At 50.7% G+C, this 25,096-nt stretch overlaps 2 protein-coding genes across 2 annotated transcripts in view; both read left to right on the forward strand.

Moving 5' to 3' along the window:
• The window catches only part of NLRX1 (NLR family member X1), a 29,338-nt gene extending 26,241 nt beyond the window's left edge, over window positions 1-3,097 (forward strand). The window contains exon 8 of the mRNA XM_015416574.1: window positions 2,038-3,097. Within this exon, the coding sequence (XP_015272060.1) occupies window positions 2,038-2,356 (319 nt within the window). The 3' untranslated portion in view covers window positions 2,357-3,097. The remainder of the gene's footprint in view (window positions 1-2,037) is intronic.
• The window catches only part of PDZD3 (PDZ domain containing 3), a 34,664-nt gene continuing 12,091 nt past the window's right edge, over window positions 2,524-25,096 (forward strand). Inside the window, exons 1-3 of the mRNA XM_015416575.1 lie at window positions 2,524-2,663; window positions 19,884-19,948; window positions 24,124-24,335. Coding sequence (XP_015272061.1) covers window positions 2,524-2,663; window positions 19,884-19,948; window positions 24,124-24,335 — 417 coding nt within the window. The remainder of the gene's footprint in view (window positions 2,664-19,883; window positions 19,949-24,123; window positions 24,336-25,096) is intronic.

Genomic DNA, 25,096 nt, shown 5'->3' on the forward strand with positions numbered 1-25,096 from the left:
TAATGCCACAGAGTCCACCCTCAAAAGCAGCCATTTCCTCCAGGGAGACAGATCTCTGCTGTCTTGAGTTCAGTTGTAATTCTGGGGGGGGGGGTCCTCCCGCCACCACCTGGAGGTTCGTAACAATCACATGTAAGTGAACGTGAATGTTCTAAAGCGTTACAGTGATTCCACAAGAAATTACAGGTATATTTAACACAATATGAACGACAAACTCTATAAAGTATAAAGCTGACAAAGACAAATGCAGCTGAATGGAATGAAGGCGTGAGAAATGGCCACTCCAGGTGTTTATCTCTTCACTCGACAAAACCTTTGTCAAGAGGTATAGATACCTTCTCCCCAAAACAGTAAAATTCAAAGGTACAATGACCAAGGCGCAAGGACCATGATAGGAACAGAGACGGAGCCCAATAGCTTGAAGAAGTCTGAATCACAATGGAACACAATGTAAACCGCTTTAGATTCAGAGAAGAGAATCATAGGCTTATTTGTCACCTTCACTGCATCTCCTTTAAAACTCATGATCATTAGATAGTATTCTGTTCAACTACCCCGGAGGGCTTCTTTCAGGCCAACAATGGAACTGGCTGTCTTTTTTATTTTTATTTTTTATTTATATCTTTGACTTATATACCGCCCTGACCCCGAAGGGTCTCTGGGCGGTTTACATAGTGGTTCTAACCAACCAATTAACCTGACTAGGGCCACATTGTCTACAGGGTGGTGACTGCCTACCAGCACCCCGGGCTAGTTGTCATCCGGCTTCCTTCCGCGGCTTCAGATATTGGCGTCCTGGTGCCCTTTCTGGAGCCGATCTTCCCGAGCAGCTTCTTCCGGCAGGTCTCGTCTTTGGCGTGTGGCTCTGTGTTGGCTGCAGTTCCGGCTACTATCCACAGGTGGCTCTTCTGCTTCTTCTTCCAGTTCTGCTGCTGCTGTGTCATCGTAGGTTTGCAGCTTACAGATACACACCTGAACAGCATACTCAAGATGGCAACAGCACAGACATTTTGATAATTCAGAGCAATAATTCAGAGCAAGAGGTGTCCGTTATCAGACCCTGTTGAATAAACAAAATTTTGCAAGTGCTAATGCTTTAAGCACATTTTTAAGAAGAAAAAACACCTTTGTGTTTGTATCCTTTATAACGTTTATATCTCCGCTACCTGGCATTACATTTTATGACACACACGGTCCGGCCCAACGAGGTCTCATTTATGTCAGATCCGGCCCTCATAGCAAATGAGTTCGACACCCCTGCTCTATGGAGTTTGTAGTTCATATTGTGTTAAATATACTTGTAATTTCTTGTGGGGTCTTTGCAGTGTTTTAGAATATTCATGCTCATTTACATGTGATTGTTACGATCCTTTATTTCAATTAGACTGTAGTTTCATGCATTAATGACTGGTGGGTTTTTTTCCTCTGGGGGATTTATTCTTGGGGGTTTTTGCCTAAGATCCCTCCTCATTCTTGTTTGTTCAACCACCTGGAGGTTGGCAACCCTGAATAGACAGTACTGAGTTTGAGGGACTTCAGCGTTCTAACGGTAAAGAAACAAGCAAATCTGCCACAGAACTGGGCAAACCACAAAGACTCACTCCCAAAGCTGAGCCTGATGCCAATGGTAACGTGCCAGGCTTGCCAGTCCCCCAATTGGGGTGGGAATTCCCCAGCCCCAGTTGCCTGCCATGTGGCGGCAGAATGGGGGAAAAGATGTGTGTGCTGATACGTCACTTCCAGGGAAAACACGGAAGTGATGGAGGGTAGCTCTAGGAATAGCCAGAAACTCTCTGGTTTTACCATAGTGTTTCTAGTGATCCCTAGAGTTACCCCACGTCACTTCCAGGTTGTCACTTAGAAGTGATGTCAGCGCATACAATATTGGCATCCTCCAAGCACAGCCTTGCAACACTACTACTATCCCATATCGATAGCTCCTCCTATGGGATATTTTATCCCCAGCCTCCTCTTGCTTCTTGGGCCCAAAGGTCTCGACTGCCGCTTTACCCTTCCTTCCCCCGCCTCTCCCTCCAGTTTGTACTTCAACGAGATCAGCGAGGAAGGCAAGCAGGCCCTGCACGGGCTGCGCAAAGACCGCGACGGCGTCAAGGTGCTCGTCTTCCTGACGGTGGGGGCCGACGTCTCCGACTACTGGTCCATCATTCTGAACGTGGTCCAGAAGAACTTGCCCGTCTGGGACCGTGAACGCGTGCAGCAGCACCTCGGCCTGCTCCTGAAGGACCTGGAGAGCAGCCGCCGTCAGACCGTCAACCCCTGGAAGAAGGTCAAGTTCATGCGGGTGGAGAACGAGGTCAAGAGAATGCTGGGCAAAATCCAGCAGGGGGCGCTCTGAGGCAGCGCCCCTCGTGGAGGGCCGCGGTTACCGTCCACCGAAAGAGCCGTGTTGACTTCCATCCCTGGTATTAGGCTCCATGTAACGCAAGCTTGCAGCTTCCCCGCTCCACTGGCCGTGGCTGCTTCAAGGTGGGAACCACCTGCCAATTCCATCCTCTGCCAGACATGGCCCTCGACCACCTTCCTGAAACCGGGGTCAGATGCCACACTGGGGAGGGGGGCTCAGAAGAGCCACAGGTGGTTCCCGAGGCACGGAGTGGCCGTCGCCGCTCTAACCGCCTGCTCCCTGGTCTCCTGGAGGTGGTGTACGCCAGTGCCAGACAGGGAGAACCAATTTGGGAGAAGGAAGGAAGCCACAGGGTGCGGACAAAGGTACTGTTGAAAACTGGAGCCTGTGTAGACTTTCTCCCCAGTCCGGGCTCCCGGCTGTCTCTGCAAACGAATCCAAATGCCAATTCGGGCCTTTGTCTTGCCCCTCCCCCTGTCCTTTGGGCATAGGGTTGCCAGCCTCCGGTTGGGGGCAGGGGATCCCCTGGTTTGGAGGCCCTTCCCCTGCTTCAGGATTATCAGAAAGTGAAGGGGTGGGGAATGACCACTGGGAGCTCCATTATACCCTATGGAGATCGGTCCCCATAGGGTATAATGGAGAATTGATCCATGGGTATCTAGGGCTCTGGGAGGGTGTTTTTGAGGTAGAGGCAACAAATTTTCAGCATAGGATCGGGTGCCTCTCCTCAAAAAAACCCCCCAAGTTTAAAAAAGATTGGACCAGGGGGTCCAATTCTATGAACCCCAAAAGGAGTTGTCGCCATCCTCCATTATTTCCAATGGAGGGAAGGCATTTAAAAGGAATGTGGCCCCTTTAAATGTGACGGCCAGAAGTCCCTTTGGAGTTCAATTGTGCTTCTTCGCTCCCCTCTCCCGGAGTCTCCTGGAAAGCCCCCCTCCGGCTTCTCAGCCTCACCTGGCAACCCTATTTGGGCAGGCTGCCCGAAACACTGTTCACTTTTTTCGAACTTGAGAATGCTTAAGATTACAGGCACCAGCCAAACGCGCCTTTTGCCCAGCCGGCTTCGGCTAAGAGCTCTCCAAACCGGTTTTCCCGGAGCACGCTGGGGTGCAGTTCCAGAGCAGTCCTGCCATGCAAATAATCGGTGACCTGCGTGCACCCACAGAAACACAAGACCATGTTTGGTGTGGTGGTGAAGAGTGGTGGACTCTAATCTGGGAGAACCTGGTTTGATTCCCCGCTCCTCCACATGCAGCCACCTTGGGTCAGTCACAGTTCTCTCCGCCCAAAAAATAAGCCTACTTTACCACAAAAAAAGAGCTAAAGTTTCAGGCTACCAGACAGTCTTTGGATCTCCTGGCTATACTCCGCCCACTGCCATATGATGATGATGATTAAAGAGGCTGTTTGGAGACAGACCAAGGGAGCAATCCCAAGTAGGTCTGCTCAGAAGTTCCACTTTATCCATTGGGATTTACTCCCGAAAAAGCATTCTTAGGATTGCCGCCAAAGTGGGAAGAGAGGAGCGTTGTGAGCTTTATTTCCTAATACCTTTGTCAATGCCTCCTCTAGCAAGCACAGAGCTCTCTATGAGGCTGTGGAGGAAAGCTGGGTGGATTGAGAGCTTGGAATCTCTTTGAGATAGATGCGACTTTTTTGTGAGCTCTGAAGATGTTCTGCAAATGCAGTTTCTCTTATAGCCGTGATTGTGGGGAAACTTGCATCTTCATAAAGGTCAAACAGCTGGATGTTCTGTGCCCCGCCTGGTTTCTTCACTCAGTTGGCTACATCAGCTCTTAAGCCCCCCCCCCGCTGAAGAGGCACTGATGACGGTAGTATTGGTGGAATTGTTTTTAAAGTCCTGTCAGACCTCATCCGCTTTTTTCCTCCCATGCACCTATGTTTAACATTTGCAGACATGCTTACCCTTGCATACCTTTCCAACACCGCAGGAATGAAAATCGAGATGTCATTGTGTATGTAAGTCTCTTCTGCTCATCAGATGAAAGACCAGGGCTTTTGAACCCTGTACCCCACCCCCTTCATAATATTTCTCACAATTCATCCAGATTGGGAAATTCCTGAAGATTTAAGAGTGGAGCCTGGTTGTAGGGTTGCCACCTCTGGATCAGGAAATACTTAGAGATTTGGGGGGAGTGGCCGGAGGAGGGCAGGGTTTAGGGAGGGGCTGGGCCTCACTGGAGTATAATGCCATAGAGTCCACCTTCTAAAGCAGCCATTTTCTCCAGGGGAACTTATCTCTGTTGCCTAGAGGTCATTTCTAATTCCAGGAGATCTCCAGGCCCCACCTGAAGGTTGGCAACTCTAGAACTGAGACAGCTTTCTTAAGTGCTCCCTTCAGATTGAGGCAGAATGAAGCTGTATATCCCTAAGAACCAGAGCTATCACCACTCTGACCTGGCATGAACCCAATGCACTTGATTAAATCTGGTGAGAGACCCGGTTTAAGGTCACCATGCCCAGCAACGAGGTAGATGGGATCACTGAAAAGGGAGAGAGAGATCCCATGAGGCTGAGATGAAACTGAGGGATCCATCTTATGGGGCCAGTTTGGTGTAGTGGTTAAGTGTTTGGACACTAATCTGGGAGAACCGGGTTTGATTCCCCCCACTCCTCCACTTGCAGCTGCTGGATGATCTCAGGCAAGCCATAGTTCTGACAAGAGCTGTCCTCGAAAAGGCAGTTCTGGAAAGAGCTCTCTCAACCCCACCTGCCTCACAGGTGTCAAACTCTTGCAGCAATTAGTTCTCAACAGCTTTCATTCAAAGGAGTAAAGTTTATCGAGACAGGAAAGGGACGCAGATATCGTAACGATTTGTGTTAGAACCGGCTCCAAGCACGCGAACCAAACAGTTATACAATATTCAAGGGGGTCTCCTGATGGCTTAGGGCCAATCAGAGATCAGGTAAAGGCCCACCAGAATAACGAGTCCTAATTCCCAGGAGAAAAAGCAATACCAGGCACTCAAGGTTACAGGCTCCGGTTACATAGATAAGAAAAGGAAAGCACTGAAGACACAACAGAAATGAAAGCTAAAATTCCAGAGTCACCCCCCCACACACACACTCATGGCAGCTAGAGGCCTAGCTGACAACTGAGTGTCTGTTGTGGGGAGGGGAAGGGAAAGGGGTTTGTAAGCCGCAGGGCTATTTCTGGGCAGGAACGCACAGGAACGGAGTTCCAGCTGGCTCCCAAGTTGGCCACGCCCAGCAGGAACTCATTAGCATAATAGGCCACACCCATCAGCAGAAATGTATTAGGATTGGCTACATTAGGGGTGTGTGGCCTAACATGCAAAGGGGTTCTTGCTACCAAAAAAAGGCCCTGGGTTTTGACAACAAACAAGGTTGAACAGAATAAGAGGCAAAAGGTGGGTGTGGCTGGATGATCACACTTCTGGTGACATGGGGGTGTGGCCTAATGTGTTCATGAGCTGTGCTGTCAGGGGTGTGGCCTAATATGCTAATTAGTTCCTGCTGTTGGGTGTGGCCTATTATGCTAATGAGTTCCTGCTGGGCTTTTCCTACTAAAAAAGCCCTGGTAAGCCGCTCTGTGACTCCGAGTGAAGGGCGGGGTATAAATCCAACGTCCTCCTCTTCTTCGTCTTCTTCTTCTCTGTAGCCCAGGCTCACCCCAGCTGGCTTTCTTCCGCCCTCTCCATTTCAGACACAGATACCTCCTCAGAGGGCTTGACCCCCCACAGCGGTGGGGCTTCCCCCCCCCCCCCCCCGGAGTTCTTCCCTCACTAGAAAGCCACAATGCCTCCTGCAGCCAAGTCTGGGGCCAAGGGAAGGGACAGTTTCTTTATATCGCTGCAGACTTCGTGTCTGGTTTGGTGCTCTACTATTTTAGTCCCTCGGTTGGCCATGTTTTCTAGCTGTGCTGAACTTCTAATCCTTGGAAGGGGCTGTAGCTCAGAGGCAGAACATCTACTTTGCATGCAGAAAATTCCAGGTTTGATCCCCGGCATCTATAAGGATCTGATCGGAAGTGATGGGAAAGGCCTCTGAGGGATACACTAGAGAGCGGCTGCCAGTCCGAGTAGCCAATACTGACCTTGATAGACCAAGGGCCTGACTCAGTAGGAAGCAACCTCGTGGGATTCTGTGTTGTGTCTGATGTTTCCTCCAAAGTGTGTCTGGGATAGTTGGTGGTTTCTCTTGAAAAAGCAGAAATCGGGTGGTGTGGCTGGGCTGCTGTTGGTCTCACACCAGATTTCTGGACAAGGGTTTGAATCAAGCCCTTGTGGATGGAAGCAGACTCTGAAGGATTCAGGAAGAGAATGGGCAGGGAATGATTTTGCCTTTGTGCCTCCACAATACTAAAAGCACTTTGTTCCAACTTAACACAGATGGTTCCTGCGTTTCTTTTTTCCCCTTGATGCCAGAAAAGTTCCTATGGTTGTTTCTTGTATGGGTGTATAAAATCTAGCTGTGGGGGTGGGGGTGGGCAGCTCGAGAGAGAGACCAAAGGATGCACTTCATGCAATGCACGATATATTTTGGGAACTCACTGCCACAAGATGGCTGGCATAGATGGCTTTTTGGAAGGCAAATTCATGGAGGACAGATTTATCTAGATCAGGGGTGTCCAACATGCGGCCCGGGGGCCGGATCAGGCCCCCAGAGGGCTTCTTTCAGGCCCACAGTGGAACTGGCTGTCTTCTGCTTCTTCTTCCAGTTCTGCTGCTGCTGCGCCATCGTAGGTTTGCAGCTTACAGATACACACCTGAACAGCATACTCAAGATTGCAACAGCACAGACATTTTGATGCGATAATTCAGAGCAAGAGGTGTCGGTTATCAGACAGTGTTAAATAAACAGAATATTGCAAGAGTGCTAATGTTTTAAGCATGTTTTTATTTTAAGGTTTTTTTGTTAAAAAAACCTTTTGTGTATCTCTGCTATGGGGCATCACATTTTATGACACACAGGGCCCGGCCCAACAATGTCTCATTTATGTCAGATCCGGCCCTCCTAACAAATGAGTTCGACACCCCTGATCTAGATGGTTAGTTGTGACAGCTAAATAAAACCTCTATGTCCAGAAGCAGAACAAAGTTTGAGTCCAGTGGCACCTTTAAGACGAACAAAGTTTTATTCAAGGTATAAGCATTTGTGCGCTAGCACACTTCTGCAGATACAATGAAAGTTCAGGGTGGTGTAAAAACCAGTGAGGATTGTGAGGCACTCCAAAGGGATCTGTCAAGGATGGGCAAGTATGGCAAATGGGGTTCAGTGTGGCCAAGTCCAAGGTGATGCACATTGGAGCTAAAAATCCTAAATATAAATACACGTTGATGGGGTCTGAACTGGCAGAGACTGATCAAGAGAGAGATCTTGGAGTTGTAGTAGATAACTCACTGAAAATGTCGAGACAGTGTGTGACTGCAATAAAGAAGGCCAATGCTATGCTGGGGATTATTAGGAAGGGTATTGAAAACAGATCAGCCAATCTCATAATGCCCCTATATAAATCAATGGTGCGACCTCATTTGGAATACTGTGTGCAGTTCTGGTCACCACAGCTTAAAAAGGATATTATAGCTTTGGAAAAAGTGCAGAAAAGGGCAACTCGAATGATAAAAGGGTTGGAACGTTTTGCCTATGAGGAAAGGTTAAAGCGCTTAGGGCTCTTTAGCTTGGAGAAACGACGACTGAGAGGTGACATGATCGAGGTTTATAAGATTATGCATGGGATAGAGCAGGTAGAGAAAGAGGTACTTTTCTCCCTTTCTCACAATACAAGAACTCGTGGGCACTCCATGAAACTGCAGAGCGGTCGGGTTAGAACGGATAAAAGGAAGTACTTCTTCACCCAAAGAGTGATTAACACATGGAATTCTGTCTTCTTGGTGCTGGGGGGGGGGTCAACAGTGGGAGGGCTTCTAGTGTTCTGGCCCCACTGGTGGACCTCCTGAAGGCACCTGGTATTTCTGAGCACTGTGTGACAGAGTGTTGGACTGGATGGGCCTTTGGCCTGATCCAACATTGGCGTCTCTTATGTTCTTACGTTATGTTCTGAAGTGAATTTCCTTAACCATTACACATAGGAAGAGAGGGTGGAGGGGTTAGTTGCCAGGAACGGCTAGTTGGAATCAAGATGCATAAGTAACTGGGCGGTTATAGCTGAGATTGGATTAAGGTGGTTCTTAAGATCTGTGAATGGCAGTAAAGAACCAGTTTGGTGTAGTGGTTAACTGTGCAGACTCTAATCTGGGAGAACGGGGTTTGATTCCCCACTCCTTCACTTGCACCTGCTGATGAGACCTTGGGTCAGTCACAAGCTCTGGCACAGCTGTCCTTGAAAAAGAGCAGTTTCTGTCAGAGCTCTCTCAGCCCCACCCACCTCACGGTGTCTGTTGTGGGGAGGGGAAGGGAAAGGAGTTTGTAAGCCGCTGTGAGACTACAAGTGAAGGGCGGGGTATAAATCCAATCTCTTCTTCTCTTCTTCTTCTAAATTAGCATACAAATACAAGAGTTAACAAACAGATGTGAGACTGAAGTTTTGAGTCCAGTGGCACCTTCAGAACTAACAAAGTTCAGTTTGGGGTATAAGCAAGAACTGAGAGACTTAGCATGCGTAGACGTACACGTCTTGTGCATTGAAACAGATATCCTGAGATATTACATATGGGGGTTTAGTTGCCAGGAAGAGCTACCGGTAATTAGAGTCAAGATGCATAAGTAACTGAGCAATAAATACAGCTAAGGCTGCATTCGTACGCACAATTAGACTCGACATAGGCAGGGGTCATTTCGCTCTCAGGGTGTCGGGATGGTCTGATCAGGCCATCCCAACTCCGTGCCATTGTTTCCCTCCCCCCACCCTCGCAGGATGCACATCACTGCAAACTCCATAGGGAGCCCTCAGTGCGGAGGTGCATCGATCCCTCGGTTAAATGCATGGGGGGGGGGGGGAACCGGCACACAAACCCCCCCCCCCACTCCCCCGCACGCGCGGCCGGCAAGGACAGACTTTCCCCTGTCTGATCACGCGAGCACGCATGCGTGCCGTCGGGATGGCCTGATCACACCATCCTGGCTTGGTGCCGTTCCCCCCCCTTTGCAGTATGCACATCATTACATACTCCATAGGGGGCCCTAGGTGCGGAGGTGAGATTCCTCATTTATGCGCACGGGAAGCAAACGGCAAAAAAGAGACTCACCCGCAGCTGCGTCTGATCACACACTGACGGACTGCACCCACAGCTTCAAAGGGAGGTGTGATCGCGCAACTGCACGTCAAATTCCTCCAGAGTCAATAGCCCCGCAACCCTCGTTTTTTCTGGCGTGTGTGATCGCAACCTAAGACTGGAATAACACATTTGGTAATGCATGTAAATAGCAGCAAACTGGCATACAGAGAGCCAGTTTGGTGTAGTGGTTAAGTGCGCGGACTCTAACCTGGGAGAACCGGGTTTGATTCCCCACGCCTCCACTTGCAGCTGCTGGATGACCTTGGGCAAGCCATAGTTCTCTCAGAGCTGCTCTTGAAAGAGCAATTTCTCTAAGAGCTCCACTTACCTCACAGGGCGTCTGTTGTGGGGAGGGGAAGGGAAAGGAGTTTATAAGCCGCTCTGAGACTCTGAATGAAGGGCGGGGTATAAATCCAATCTCCTTCTCCTCCTCCTCCTCCTCCTCCTCCTCCTTCTGGAGTTAACAACAGATGTGAGAACTAAGTTTGAGTCCAGTGGCACCTTTAAGACCAACAAAGTTTAACTTCTGGTATAAATGAGAACTGAGTGACTTAGCATGTTCAGTATACCTCAAAATACCAGCTTTTGGGAAAAGGCTACTGGGCTAGATGGACTGTTGGTCTGATCCAGCAGACTCTAAACTGGGAGAACCGGGTTTGATTCCCCACTCCTCCACTTGCAGCTGCTGGATGACCTTGGGCAAGCCATAGTTCTCTCAGAGCTACTCTTGAAAGAGCAATTTCTCTCAGAGCTCTCTCAGCCCCACCTACCTCACAGGGCGTCTGTTGTGGGAAGGGAAAGGAGTTTATAAGCTGCTCTGAGACTCTGAATGAAGGGCGGGGTATAAATCCAATCTCCTCCTCCTCCTCCTTCTGGAGTTAACAACAGATGTGAGAACTAAGTTTGAGTCCAGTGGCACCTTTAAGACCAACAAAGTTTAACTTCTGGGTATAAATGAGAACTGAGTGACTTAGCATGTTCAGTATACCTCAAAATACCAGCTGTTGGGAAAAGGCTACTGGTCTAGATGGACTGTTGGTCTGATCCAGCAGACCAACTGTGCTGCTAAGTAAGAGAAGCATGTCTTTTGCTTACTCTAAAAGCTAGAACCCATGTCATCCAGTGTCTTCGGGCAACTAACAACTGGGTGGAAAAACTATTTGACCTGTGATACAGATCTGAAAATCTGCATAGGAGGAATTAAAAAGGAAAGAGAGCAACTCTAGTCCCAGAGCCTGTTTTGGGAACTAGAGCTCCACCCTGGGGCATAGTTCTTTCTATTGTTACGCTTTCCTTCGCAACCCTTTTTAATCTGATCTCTTTAAAATGCAGAAGGGCAGCATACCATAAACAAGAAGTCAGAGTGAGCACAAGTGTACCTCTGAGCATGTGCAGGATGTAAACTATACTTCCCTTGCCGCCAGGGGTCATTTCGTAGAAAAAGAGGTGCAGGAGCTCATTAGCATAACTCATTAGCATAACTTATTTGCATATGCCACAACCCCTGACATCACCAGAAGGGTGTCAGAAGGCAACACCCACCACTCAGGCTCCACTGGACTGTTTTGGATTGCTAGCTATGGGGGGGGGGGGGGCACAGATCTGCCCTCACAGAGGAGGGAGAGCTTGTACCTGAATAAACCTTGGCCTTAAAGGGGCCACTGGACTGTTTTGGATTGCTATCGGGGGGGGGCTCTGCAACTTACCTGGCTGCTTCTTGCTCTGACTGAGGGCTGCTGGGAGCAGGGGGTGGGGCTCGTTGCATATGCCCACCCCCTGGGCTCTTTACTGCCGGAGCTCCGCTCCTGTGTGCTCCTGCAGGAAACGACCCCTGCTTGCCGCAAATCTGTCTTCCAGCGCTGCGGGCAGTTGCTTCCCATGTTTGGAAACGTCAGTGCCATACCCTGCAGATCTCTCTTGCTAGGTTCCTTTTTTTTATATTTCCTTGATCCACTTCTGGGATGGGAAGGAGGTGGCCAGGTTAGGCAGAAGACTCCCGCCCAGTTTAAACATTAAGCTTCCGCGATCTCTTCAAGAAGGCGGGGTCTGGTCTCCGGTTTAAGCTGCCACTTCATGTTGGACCTTGTCCCTGGAACACTGAACCAGCCATGAAGCAGAAGGAAGGTAAGCCTCTGTGGACCAGGGGACGGTGAGCCCCCTCCTCCAAAGCAATGAGCAAGGAGTTGATGGGAGGGGGTGTCAATTGCACAGTGGTGCAGGAATTCCAGCAGAGGAAGGCATCTTATTTGGGGAATCTCACCTGCGGCTCCCAGATGTTGGGAGGACCCTTGCAAAGCGAGGGTATATTTTTTGGGGGGGGGATTAGGTTATGGGAAAGTGGGGGCTAGGGGCTTGCACCTGCTGGATGACCTTGGGCAAGCCATAGTTCTGGCAGAGCTGTCCTTGGAAAAGAGCCGTTTCTGTCAGAGCTCTCTCAGCCCCGCCTACCTCACAGGGTGTCTATTGTGGGGAGGGGAAGGGAAAGGAGTTTGTGAGCCGCTCTGAGACTCCCTTGGGTAGTGACGGGTAGGTTATAAATCCAATCTCTTCTTCTTCTTCTGAAGGCATTGATCCTAGTTTTCAAGCGCCTGGAAGAGCTGGGCGTTGTGCAATGTTTACCCCAAGCCTTAGCCGTATGGTCTTCCGCTGTAGAGTGCCAACAGTGCGCTAGAAGCGGCACACAGCCTGATAGCTAGGGTTGCCATCTCCGGGTTGAGAAATTCCTGGAGATTTGGGGGGCATGGAACCAGGGCAGGGTTTGGGGGGGGAGGGACTTCAGTGGGGTATAATGCCGTCAAGTCCACCTTCCAAAGTGAGCATTTTCTCCAGGGGAACTGATCTCTGTTTCCTGGAGGTCAGTCTTAAGCCCAGGAGATCTCCAGCCAACACCTGGAGGTGGTGGCAACCCTACTGCCCACTGAAGGAGGCTTCCTTATTTATATATTTAGTAAAAACATTTGCGAGCCACCTTTCTGTCTCGCAGAGCTCAAGGTGTCTCACGATGTAAATAAAACAAACAATGATGAAAAGCAAGTCAAAGCCCGCGATTTAAAATTGCCAGTTAGGGCTGCCAGCCAATAAAAGCTGTAAAGGTAAAGGTTCCCTTGCTCGAAAGCCAGTCGAGTCCGACTCTAGGGTTGCGGTGCTCATCTCTGTTTCCAAGTCGAAGAGCCAGCGCTGTCCGAAGACGTTTCCATGGTCATGTGGCCGGCATGACTAAACACCAAGGCACATGGAATGCTGTTACCTTCCCACCGAAGTGGTACCTATTTATCTACTTGCAATTTCTTGCTTTCGAACTGCTAGGTTGCCAGGAGCTGGAACTAGAGACGGGAGCTCACTCCGTCATGCGATACACTCGGGTCTCGAACTGCTGAACTACCGACCTTCCACAGCCTACAGTTCAGCGTCTTAACCACTTGAGCCACCGCAGCTCCCAATAAAAGCTAACACGAGTCCAAATCCATTCCTAAAGAAAACTGTCTTCAACTGACTGCTGAAGACTGACAGCGAGGGGGCCGGGTGCACCTCGCAGGGGAGGTTCTTCCATAATCACGGGGCTGCCACTGAAAAGGCCCTGCCTCGTGTGCCCAGCAGAGGAGCGTCTTTGATTAGCGGGACAGTCCAGAGGGCCTCTCCCTGAGATCTCAATTCCCAGGGCAGGAAGGTAGGGGACAAGATGGTCCCTTGGATACCCCGGTCCCAAGCCAGGTAGAGCTTGCCGCCATTTGCACCGAACCCCGCTCTCATGCAGCATGAGAAGAACTGCTCAGTGAGAGAAACCTCCCCGACTGTGGCACCTCCCCATACCAGGAAGTATTCTTCGTGTTGACTTTCTCTGCTGTCCTGTGGCTGGGGAAAGTAGCAGGCTGCTCGTGAACCAGACACGTGGAGGTGTGTCCTAGTTCCTTGGCTCGCCCCGCCCCGCCTCCCACCAACCCAGAGGCTGGTTGTTTTTATCATGAGAGGGCAAGTGCCGAGACATGCTTGGGAAGCGGTCCAGCTCACCTGGGAACGCCTGGCTGACTGGTGTGGGAAAAACCCTCGCTGGTGGTGTCATTGTGGGCCTGCGATGAGGAAAGGCGGTGAATGCTCTCGAAATGCGTTCCCGACATAGCTGTGGACAGGGGTCATTTCGTAGAAAAAGAGCTAGGGGAACTCATTAGCATAACTCATTAGCATATGCCACACCCCCTGACATCAGGGGACCAGCGGTGGACCTGCAAGGCCAGCGTGAGTGCGAGGAAGCCCCGCCAAGGCCCTCCCTGGTCCCAGACAGGCAGGGGTGGGGAGAGGCGGGGAGGAAGCAACTTACCCTCCCTCTTCTCCTGCCTCCTCCTGGCTGAATGAGGGCCGGAAGCGGGGCGGCCGGAAGCAGGGAGCGGGGCTTCATCATGTGCCCCGCCCCCCATACCTCACCCGGGGGAACTGCGATCCCCCGCGTCCCCCCCCCCCGAAATGACCTCTGGCTGTGATGAATCCAAGAGAGGACGAGTCTTCGGACTTGGCTGCTGAACGGCTGTGTGCTCGCTGGAATCTGAAACGGACGGAGTAGGGTTGCCAGCTCAAGGCTGGGAAATAGCTGGAGATTTGGGGGGTGGAGCCTGAGGAGGGTGGGGTTTGGGGAGGGGACGGGACCTCAGTGGGGTACAGTGCCATGGCGTCCACCTTTCAAAGCAGCCCTTTTCTCCAGGGGGACTGATCTCGGTCGCCTGGAGATCAGTTATAATCCCAGGAGATCTCCAGCTACCACCTGGAGGTGGTGGCAACCCTAAACGGGAGCTCTGCCCGTGCTGACCTGGCAGTAAAGCACAGCGTTCTGTGTATGCCCAGAAGACAGTTCTCCTGTCCTGCTTATGCCTCCACACCTCCCAGGCAATGCTCACTCTAAGCGGTGGAGTCTGGTGAGCAAAAATTCTCCTTTGTGAGCGACTGGCATGAAAGTTGTGAGCCAGTGATTTGGCTGCTGCATCAATGAGTTTGCTCTGGAGCCCAATCCTCCCTGAGCTAAGGGCAAAAATGTGAGAGCCGGAGGCTGAAAAACTGTGAGCTGGCTCACACTGACTCAGCTTAGAGGGAACCCTGCTCCCAGGACAAAACCCTGGCACTGGAAACAGGGGACAAGGGGAAACCTGGGCCGACTGTCTCGCAAATGAATGGTCTCAAGACCATGCGTGCCTGAGTCCCCCCAGCCCTACGATTTCATTTATTTACTTACTTCATTTATACCCTGCCTTTCTTCCCAATGGGAACCCAAAGCCGCTTCTGTTTGTCCTCCTTGCCTTCATTTTATCCTCACAGCAACCCTGCAAGGTAGGTCGGGCTGAGCATGGGATTCGTTTAAGGTCACCCAGTAGGCCAGTTTGGTGTTGTGGTTAAGTGTGCGGACTCTAATCTGGGAGAACCGGGTTTGAGTCCCCACTCCTCCACTTGCAGCTGCTGGATGACCTTGGGCAAGCCATAGTTCTTTCAGAGCTGTTCTCTCAAGGACAGTTCTGGAAGGAGCTCTCTTAGCCCCACCTACCTCACAGGCAGTGTTCCCGAGAGGGTCCAGGGGTTCTGGCTAGCTTTTTTGTCGTAGCGCAGGAAGGATAGCTCCAGAGCAAACTAATTTATGCAGTGACCGAATCGCCTGCTCCCAACTTTAATGCCAGTAGCTCACAAAGTAGAATTCTTGCTCACAGGACTCCATAGCTTAGAGGGAGCATTGCTCACAGGGTGTCTGTTGTGGGGAGGGGAAGGGACAGGAGTTTGTAAGCCGCTTTGAGACTCCGAGTGAAGGGCGGTGTATAAATCCAATCTCCTCCTCCTCCCTTCTTAAGAACATAAGAGATGCCAATGTTGGATCAGGCCAAAGGCCCATCCAGTCCAACACTCCGTGTCACACAGTGGCCAGAAATACCAGGCGCCATCAGGAGGTCCACCAGTGGGGCCAGGACATTAGAAGCCCTCCCACTGTTGACCCCCCCCCAAGCACCAAGAAGACAGAGCATCACTTGCCCCAGAGTCCCTATCTATACCTTGTGGCTAATAGCCACTGATGGACCTCTGCTCCATATGCTTATCTAATTCCCTTTTGAAGCCATCCATGCTTGTAGCCGCCACCACTTCCTGTGGCAGTGAATTCCATGTGTTCATCACTCTTTGGGTGAAGAAGGACTTCCTTTTATCCGTTCTAACCCGACCGCTCAGCAATTTCATGGAGTGCCCACGAGTTCTTGTATTGTGAGAAAGGGAGAAAAGTACCTCTTTCTCTACCTGCTCTTTCCCATGCATAATCTTATAAACCTCAATCATGTCACCCCTCAGTCGTCGTTTCTCCAAGCTAAAGAGCCCTAAGCGCCTTAACCGTTCCTCATAGGGAAAGTGTTCCAACCCTTTTATCATTCGAGTTGCTCTTTTCTGCACTTTTTCCAAAGCTATAATATCCTTTTTAAGGTGTGGTGACCAGAACTGCACACAGTATTCCAAATGAGGTCTCACTCCTCCTCCTCCTCCTCCTCCTCCTCCTGCATAGCAGAGTGGGGATCTGAACCTAGCTTTCCTAGATCCTAGTCTGATGCTCTAACTATTACGCCGCACTGGTTCTCACAACAACCCTGTAAGGTGGGCTAGTTGAAAGAGTGATTGGCCAAAGGCTGCCCAGTGAGCTTGGGGGCTGAGTGGAGACTTGAACCTGTGTCTCCCAGGCCGACTCTCAAACCGCTGCACCACACCGGCTCTGTAGGATAACCTCAGCGCAGTCCTGAACAAGCAAAAGAGTTCTTGAGCCGGTCAGACCATTTATCCCACTCTCGGCCGTTCTGAGTACCGGCAGCTTTCCGAGGTCTTTCAGTAGCTCGCTACTGGCGACCCTTTCCTGCCAGAGAGTGAACCCGGGACTTTCAGTATACCAAGAAGATGCTCTACCTCTAAATCACAGCCCCCTTCTAGAGTTGCCAACTCCGGGCTGAGCAATTCCTGGAGATTTGAGGGTGGAACCTGGAGAGGGGAGGATTGCGGGAAGGGAGAGAGAGCCCAGCAAAGATGTAATGCCAAAGAGTCCACCCTCCGAGGCCGCCATTTTCTCCAGGGAAACAGATCAAGATGGGTCACCTAAGTTAGTCTGCCCATAGCAGTAGAAAAGAGCAAGAGTCCAGTAGCACTGAAAGACTAACAAAATTGGTGGAAGGGGGTGAGCTTTCGTGAGCGGTATCTGAAGAAGTGAGCCGTGACTCATGAAAGCTCCTCCCCTGCCACGGATTTTGTTAGTCTTTCGAGTGCCACCGGACTCTGGCTTTTTTCTCCAGGGGCACTGATCTCTGTCATCTGGAGATTCTGGGACTCCAGGCCCCACCTGGAGGTTGGCAACCCTAGCCCCTATTGTACCACACCGCCTGGCCAACCTCCAAGTCTCAAACTCTAACGGGTAATAAATACCCAATTAACCTGGCCGGTTAGAGGAAGGCCAAGCTCTGCACTGTCGTTTCAGCCACGCTTCACCGGTTTATCCGGCAAGAACTCCAGAAAGGGTCACTGGGTAGAACAGTAGAGCAAAGTTTGAGTCCAGTGGGCCAGCCAATTTGGTGTAGTGGTTAAGTGTGCGGACTCTAATCTGGGAGAACCGGGTTTGGTTCCCCAACTCCTCCTCCACTTGCACCTGGCTGGATGACCTTGGGCAAGCCGTAGTTCTGATAAGAGCTCTTCTTGAAAAAGAGCAGTTTCTGTCAAGAGCTCTCTCAGCCCCACCTACCTCACAGGGTGTCTGTTGTGGGGAAGGGAAGGAAAAGGAGTTTGTCAGCCGCTCTGAGGCACCTTTGGGTAGTGAAGGGCAGGGTATAAATCCAATCTCTTATCTTCTTCTTCTTTAAGACCAACAGAGTTTTATTCAAAGTATGAGCTTTTGTGTGCATTCACACTTCTTCAGATACATTGAAATGGAAGTTAACAGTCCATACAAAGTGGAGGAGGAGACTGGATTTATACCTCATCCTTCACTACCCAAAGGAGTCTCCGAGTGTCTTACAATCTCCTTTCCCTTCCCCTCCCCACAGCAGACACCCTGTGAGGTGGGTGGGGCTGAGAGAGTCCTTCGAGAACTGCTCCTTCGAGAACAGCTCTGAAAGAATTTGCGACTGACCCAAAGTCACACCAGCAGCTGCATGTGGAAGAGTGGGGATTCAAACCCAGTTCTCCCAGATTAGAGTCCGTGCTCCTAACCACTACATCAAAATGGCAGAGGGCGAACAGCAAATTAGCATACAACATAATGAAGATGTTTGAACAGATGCAAAGGCCAAACAGGAATGACAAGCTAAGCTTATATGGCCACCATTTGTTTGGATTTAATTTGGGGCGGAAAACACAGTGAAGCAAATACATGTGCCAAAATAGGAGACCGATGTGTAAATGTGTCCTTAATTGTGGAATGCTAGGAGTAATTAACTGAGACCCTGTTGTTACGCTGCATCCGTCTCCTCTCAAGCATGGAGGTCTTAAAGGGTGCCACTGGACTCAAACTTTGTTCTCCTGCTTCACACCAACAAGGCTGCCCACCTGGATACAATAGGGTCAGTAGGGATAACCAGGACAGGTTCTCCAGCCAAGCCGCCCAAGTAACACTTTGGGGCAGCCCAATGAAGGGAGGGGGAATGCTCAGCAAGGGATCAGCTGACTCCTAGCTGTCAGTCACGTGGGAAGGGAGTGAAACCCTCATCTGGGTCCCACTTGGACCCAGTGGACTCCAGCACAGACCCAGAAATTGATCTGGTGGTGGGTCCAGGACAGATCTAGGAGGAGGTTTCCCTCTAAGCTGAGTTAGTGTGAGCTAGCTCACAGTTTTTTAGTCTCCAGCTCACAGATTTTTGTCTTAGCTCAGGAAGGAGGGCACCAGAGCAAACTAATCTATGAAGCAGACAAGCTGCTCGCTCACAACTTTAATGCCAGTAGCTCACGAAGTAGAATTTTTGCTCACAAGACTCCACAACTTAGAGGGAGCATTGGAGGAGACTGGTAGACTTTGTTTGGGGTGACAGAAACGAAGCTGCTCACCTTCTTCCAACACTGCCGCCCACAAAAGAGGATAGGATAGGGGTGCCAACTCAGGCTTGAGAAATTGGCTGCCGGAGGATGTCGTGATGGCCACAGGAATAAACAGCCTTAAAAGGGGATTCGATCGATTCATGGAGGATAAGTCTATCAGTGGCTACAAGCCATGGACACTGAGGGGAACCTCCACATTCAGAGGCACTAATCCTCTGAATCCCAGAGCCAGGAGGCAACTTCAGGGGAAGGCCTCGGCCTCCATTCCCCATTGTTGGCCCTCCAGAGGAAATGGTTGGCCACTGTGTGAGATGGGATGCTGGACTAGATGGACCCTCCCTGGTCTGATCCAGCAGGGCTCTTCTGATGTTCTTAATGAAGGCCTCAGCCTCTCGGCCCTGTTGTTGGCCCTCCAGAGGAAATGGTTGGCCACTGTGTGAGATGGGATGCTGGACTAGATGGACCCTCACTGGTCTGATCCAGCAGGGCTCTTCTGAAGTTCTTCATGAAAGCCTCAGCCTCTCAGCCCTGTTGTTGGCCCTCCAGAGGAACTGGTTGGCCACTGTGTGAGACAGGATGCTGGACTAGATGGACCACTGGTCTGATCCAGCAGGGCTCTTCTTAGGTACTTATCAGGGAAGGCCTCGGCTTCTATGCCCTGTTGTTGGCCCTCCAGAGGCACTGGTTGGCCACTGTGTGAGACAGGATGCTGAGCTAGATGGACCACTGGTCTGATCCAGCAGGGCTCTTCTGATGTTCTTATGTCCTTATGAAGGGATGTGAGTGTGTTTCAGAGGAGAAAGAACCTCTGCCTCCTAGGATGGGTGTTCCGCACACTAACCCCCAGGTCCTTCCTTTTACAGGGCTTCCGGAGGCCACAGAATTAACCCCGTAAGTGCCACGGGCCTTCCTCTTGTTGAGTTGCTGCACAGAAGATGAGCGTGTATGTGTTGCTTTGTCTGTTCCCGCGCATGCACACACCAACTAAAATCAGAAAAGGGCCAGCTCACGAAACGGCCGGCTTGCTGGAGTGAGGGGCTGGTGGCATGAAGCGCATGTCGAAAAGTCGCAGTGTGCCAAGATCGGGGCAGAAGCTGTTCCATCGGTCGAATGGTCAGAAGGCAGATCATTAGCCAGGGTCGTGTTGTTTTTGGTTTTTAAATGTCCACCAAAGTTTAATCAGTCAACAGCCCCAAAGTGACTGCATCTTGAAAAAAATGTCTCTGGGAAGCGGAACCCGGCCTTGACGCTTTCCCCCTTTCTTGATCTTGCAGGAGATTTCAATTCAACCCGAAAGATGGGATCGACAACCCAGCCCTGTCGCTGGCGGAGGACTCGGGTAACGGGGCTGGCTGGCTGTGTGGGTGGGGAAGGAAGCACCAGCTGTTTCCTCTGTAGTTTTTGTCAACAGGAACAGTCGTTCTTTATTGTTCCATGGGAAGGAGGGACACGGGTCCTGTGGGTGGCTTACCTCGCCCTCCACCAGCGTGATTGCTGCTCCCAATGCACACAGAGAGCCAGTTTGGTGTAGTGGTTAAGTGTGCGGACTCTGATCTGGGAGAACCGGGTTTGATTCCCCACTCCTCCACTTGCCCCTGCTGATGTGACCTTGGGTCAGTCACAAGCTCTGGCACAGCTGTCCTTGAAAAAGAGCAGTTTCTGTCAGAGCTCTCTCAGCCCCACCCACCTCACAGGCAGTGTTCCCTCTAAGCTGAGTTAGTGTGAGCTAGGTCACAGTTTTTTAGCCTCCGGCTCACACATTTTCGTCTCGGCTCAGGAAGGATGGCTCCAGAGAAAACTAATTTATGCAGTAACCAAATCGCTCACTCACAGCTTTAATGCCTGTAGCTCACAAAGTAGAATTTTTGCTCACAAGACTCCACAGCTTAGAGGGAACATTGCTCACAGGGTGTCTGTTGTGGGGAAGGGAAGGGAAAGGAGTTCGTAAGCCGCTCTGAGACTCCAAGTGAAGGGCGGGGTATAAATCCCAATCTCTTCTCTTCTCTTCTTCTTCTCCTTCTTCCCTTCCTGGGCACAATCAGGGTGGGATTAACAAGAATGCTTAAGAAACTCGGGCATTCAATCCCAGACTGGGGGCTGGGCACAGGGGTGGACTGAGAGGTCAAAACAGCCTTGCAGCAAGTTGATCTTTCATTCGTCCTTACAGCTGACACAGCCTGGATCCAATGCTCCTTCTAAGGTTTGGTGTAGTTTGGTGTAGCGGTTAAGTCCACCAGTTTGGTGTAGTGGTTAAGTGTGAGGACTCTAATCTGGGAGAACCGGTTTGATTCTCCACTCTTCCACTTGCAGCTGCTGGATGACCTTGGGCAAGCCGTAGTTCTGATAAGAGCTGTCTTTGAAAGGGCAGTTCTGGAAAGAGCGCTCTCAGCCCCGCCTACCTCACAGGGTGTCTGTTGTGGGGAGGGGAAGGGAAAGGAGTCTGTAAGCCGCTCTGAAACTCTGAGTGAAGGGCAGGGTATATATCCAATCTCCTCCTCCTCCTCCTCTTGTGAGTCTTGTGAGCAAAAACTCTACTTTGTGAGCTACTGGCATTAAGGTTGTGAGCAAGCGATTTGGCTACTGCATAAATTAGTTTGCTCCAGAGCCATCCTTCCTGAGCTAAGGCAAAAATGCATGAGCTGGAGGCTAAAAAACTGGGAGCTAGCTCACACTAACTCAGCTTAGAGGGAACACTGCCTGGTTCAGCTTGCTCCTGTCGTCCGTGGTCCACCAAGGGAGTGGTATGTTTCAGCACCTGTCTGTCCCCAGGTGGTCCCACCGGTGAAGCAACATGTCCCAAGAACTCAGTTCAATAATTACAGGCTTCTGAGAGCCCAAAATATCAGCTCACGGCGGGGGTTGCCTATAGCCTCTCTACACGAGTCACTTCTCTTCCCTTCATCCTCCCTTCCAATCAGCCTCCCCTAGGGCCAGGTAGCTTTGCTTTATTAGGCATGATTGGAACCGTCATCCACTGAGGAGGGTGCCTGCTCTGTCTCTGCATGAGTCACTACCCTGACCTCACCTCTTTCCAATCAGCCTCTTCTGGGACAGGTAACTCTGGCCCATCTCTGTACTGACTGGAATTAATTGGAATCATTCAGTTATTCCTGAAGTAGAGGTGCAGCAGAATTCTCCATATCCTCGGAGGAGGCTTCCTGTTGTATCTATGTATGAATCACTGATCCAGACTTGCCAGGAAGCGTACTCAAAATAGTGACTCATATAGAAACACATAGGGTCGCAGTGCCCTCAGGGTTAACATTTCTCTCTAAAATAAACCTTTTGGGTTGTGTAGTTTTAATTTAAAAAAAAGCCTTGGTTGTTAGTGATTCAGGAAATTATGACGGAGAGCACAGCATAATAACCAGCTGTCCCACCTAATCCTGTTCACAAGTTACAGTGAGCACACATACAATCCATGTACAGTGCGCACATGATTTTTCTTTATTTGTGAAATAGGTAATGCCCATGTTCAATGCTCCCTCTAAGCTGTGGAGTTTTGTGAGCAAAGATTCTTCTTTGTGAGCAACTGGGAGGGCTATTTTGGGGCAGGACCGCACAGGAACGGAGTTCAGGCGGCTTCAGAGTTGGCCACACCCACTACAGCCAAAACCTCTGCGTGTGTGGCTACAGAAGGAAGGCCTGGAGAGTGACCCCCACCCCTGTGACTCTGAGGCAGGTAGGCCAGGGGGCCCTAAATGCCTCCCCGTGCTTTCCCCGGCCTGTCCAAGGGCTGGCTTGCCTGGGCTCCCTGCAGCCACGGGGTGCCGGGGCAGGGAAGGTGTGTCCTAATATGCTAATGAGCTGCGTTGACAGGGTGTGGCCTATTATGCTAACAAGTTCCTGCTGTTGGGTGTGGCCTATTGTGCTAATGAGTTCCTGCTGTTGGGTGTGGCCTATTATGCTAATGAGTTTCTGCTGGGCTTTTTCTGCAAAAAAAGCCCTGGCTACTGGCATTAAAGTTGTAAGTGAGCGATTTGGCTACTGCAAAGATTAGTGTGCTCTGGAGCCATCCTTCCTGAGCTAAGACAAAAATGTGTGAGCCGGAGGCTAAAAAACTGTGAGCTAGCTCACACTAACTTAGCTTAGAGGGAACACTGCCCATGTTCTATTCAATCCATGTACAGCTGAGCTGACCATGTGATTATTTGAAAACACACATAACGGTACTCAGTGAACACATGTTGCCTCTAGCTGTGTTCACATGTTACGGTGAATGCATGTACCTCCTGCCTGTATGTTCATACATCTGTTTGTAAGAAAGGGCAAGCTTGCGTTCGCTTTATGAATGAAAATGGGGACCACTATCTGGATCAATGTGGAGTTTGTTTCACGGATTTAGCTGTATATACATTGACTGTAGCGTGAGAATGACTCAACGCATATACAAAGAACAATCAAGTGTACACTGTTCATGGATTGTACATGTGTTCGCTGTAACTGTTTCGAAACACAGGGCACTGCAAGGTCTGCCAGAGGTCTGCAGCTTGGCCTTCTCCACAGCAGAGCAAGGGTGGCGAGGGATTCTTTGGTGCCTTCTAATTCTGGCCACGATGGCTCAGAGGTTAAGACGCTGAGCCGCAGACCGGAAGGTCTGTAGCTCAGCAGTTCGAGACCCGAGTGCCACATGACAGAGTGAGCTCCCGTCTCTGGCCCCAGCTCCTGCCAACCTAGCAGTTCGAAAGCAAGAAATTGCAAGTAGATAAATAGGTACCACTTCGGTGGGAAGGGAACAACGTTCTGTGAGCCTCGGTGTTTAGTCATGCCGGCCACATGACCATAGAAACGTCTTCGGACAGCGCTGCCTCTTCGGCTTGGAAACGGAGATGAGCACCGCATCCCTAGAGTCGGATTCGACTGGCTTTCGAGCAAGGGGAACCTTTACCTTTGACATTTAATAGTGGCCACCCTAACCTGGATGGTCCAGGATAGCCCAGTCTCATCAGATCTTGGAAACTAAGCAGGGTCGGCCCTGGTTAGTACTTGGAGGGAGACCACCGAGGAAGACCGGGGTCCTTACACAGAAGCGGGCAATGGCAAAGCCACCTCTGTCTGTCTCTTGCCTTGCAAACCTCATGGGGTCACTCTAAGTCGGCTGCAGGAACTCATTGGCCACACCCAACAGCAGGAACTCATTAGCGTATTAGGCCACACCCCTGACAGAGCAGCTCATTAGCACATTAGGCCACCCCCCCACACTACCAGAACTGTGGTCATCCAGCCACACCCACCTTTTGCTTCTTATTCTGTTTACCTTGTTTGTTGTCAAAACCCAGGGCCTTTTTTTGTAGCAGGGACTCCTTTGCATGTTAGGCCACACGCCCCTAATGTAGCCAATCCTGATGAGTTTCTGCTGTTGGGTGTGGCCTATTATGCTAATGAGTTCCTGCTGGGCGGGGCCAACTCAGGAGCCAGCCGGAACTCCGTTCCTGTGCGTTCCTGTCCAAAAATAGCCCTGCCCCTTCCCACCACCTATTCTGGCTACAGCATGTCCTCTCTTGTCCTCCTCAGAGCCAGAAGGAGCTTTGCAGCTGCGCTTCTGCTTTCTGAAGAAAGAAGAGGGTGAGGACTTTGGCTTCTGGCTGCGTCAAGAAGTGGGCAACAGCGGGCATCTCGTCCGGCACGTGAAGTCGGGGAGCCTGGCCCACCGCAAAGGGCTCAGAGAGTGTGACCGGATTCTTGAGGTGAACGGTGTGTACGTTGATGACATGGAGCATATTCGGGTAAGGCTTAGAGGTGGGTACCCTGGCTCTAGCTAGGTTTTCGCTGCCACCCTGGCATCATTGTTTCCTCTAATCTGAGTTGGTGTGAGCTAACTCACAGTTTTTTAGTCTCCGGCTGACACATTTTTTGCCTCCGCTCAGGAAGGATGGGGCTCCAGACCAAACTAATTGATGCAGCAGTCAAATGGCTCGCTCACAATTTTAATGCCGGTAGCTCACAAAGTAGAATTTTCGCTCACTAAGTAGAGTTTTTTGCATTGCTTGGCATCGAATTTCCTTCTCCGGAGGCCCGGCCAAAGACTGGCCCTGGGAAAATTCCACTCCAAAATATAATGTGGGGGAAAGCGCAGTCAAGTCCCAGCCTGCTTATGGCAATGCCATTGGGTTTGCAAGGCGAGAGACGCACAGAGGTGGCTTGCCGTTGCCTGCCTCTGCGTAGCAACCCTGGACTTCCTTGGTGGTCTCCCCTCCAAATACTAACTGGGGCTGACCCCACTTAGCTTCTGAGATTTGATGAGATCAGACTAGCCTAGGTCATTCAGGTCAGGGCAAAATATAATACTTGGCATCTATATTGTATCTTTCCTCCAAAGTTTTCAAGCGATAACACCCCTGTATGGGAGATCTTCAGTGGGAAGGTAACAGCGTTCCATGCGCCTTAGTGTTTAGTCATGCCGGCCACATGACCACGAAAACGTCTTCGGACAGCGCTGGCTCTTCGGCTTTGAAACGGAGATGAGCACTGCAACCCTAGAGTTGGA

This window comes from Gekko japonicus, unplaced genomic scaffold, assembly GCF_001447785.1.
Source record: "Gekko japonicus isolate JY-2015 unplaced genomic scaffold, Gekko_japonicus_V1.1 scaffold3718, whole genome shotgun sequence".
In the NCBI taxonomy this organism is placed as follows: domain Eukaryota; kingdom Metazoa; phylum Chordata; class Lepidosauria; order Squamata; family Gekkonidae; genus Gekko; species Gekko japonicus.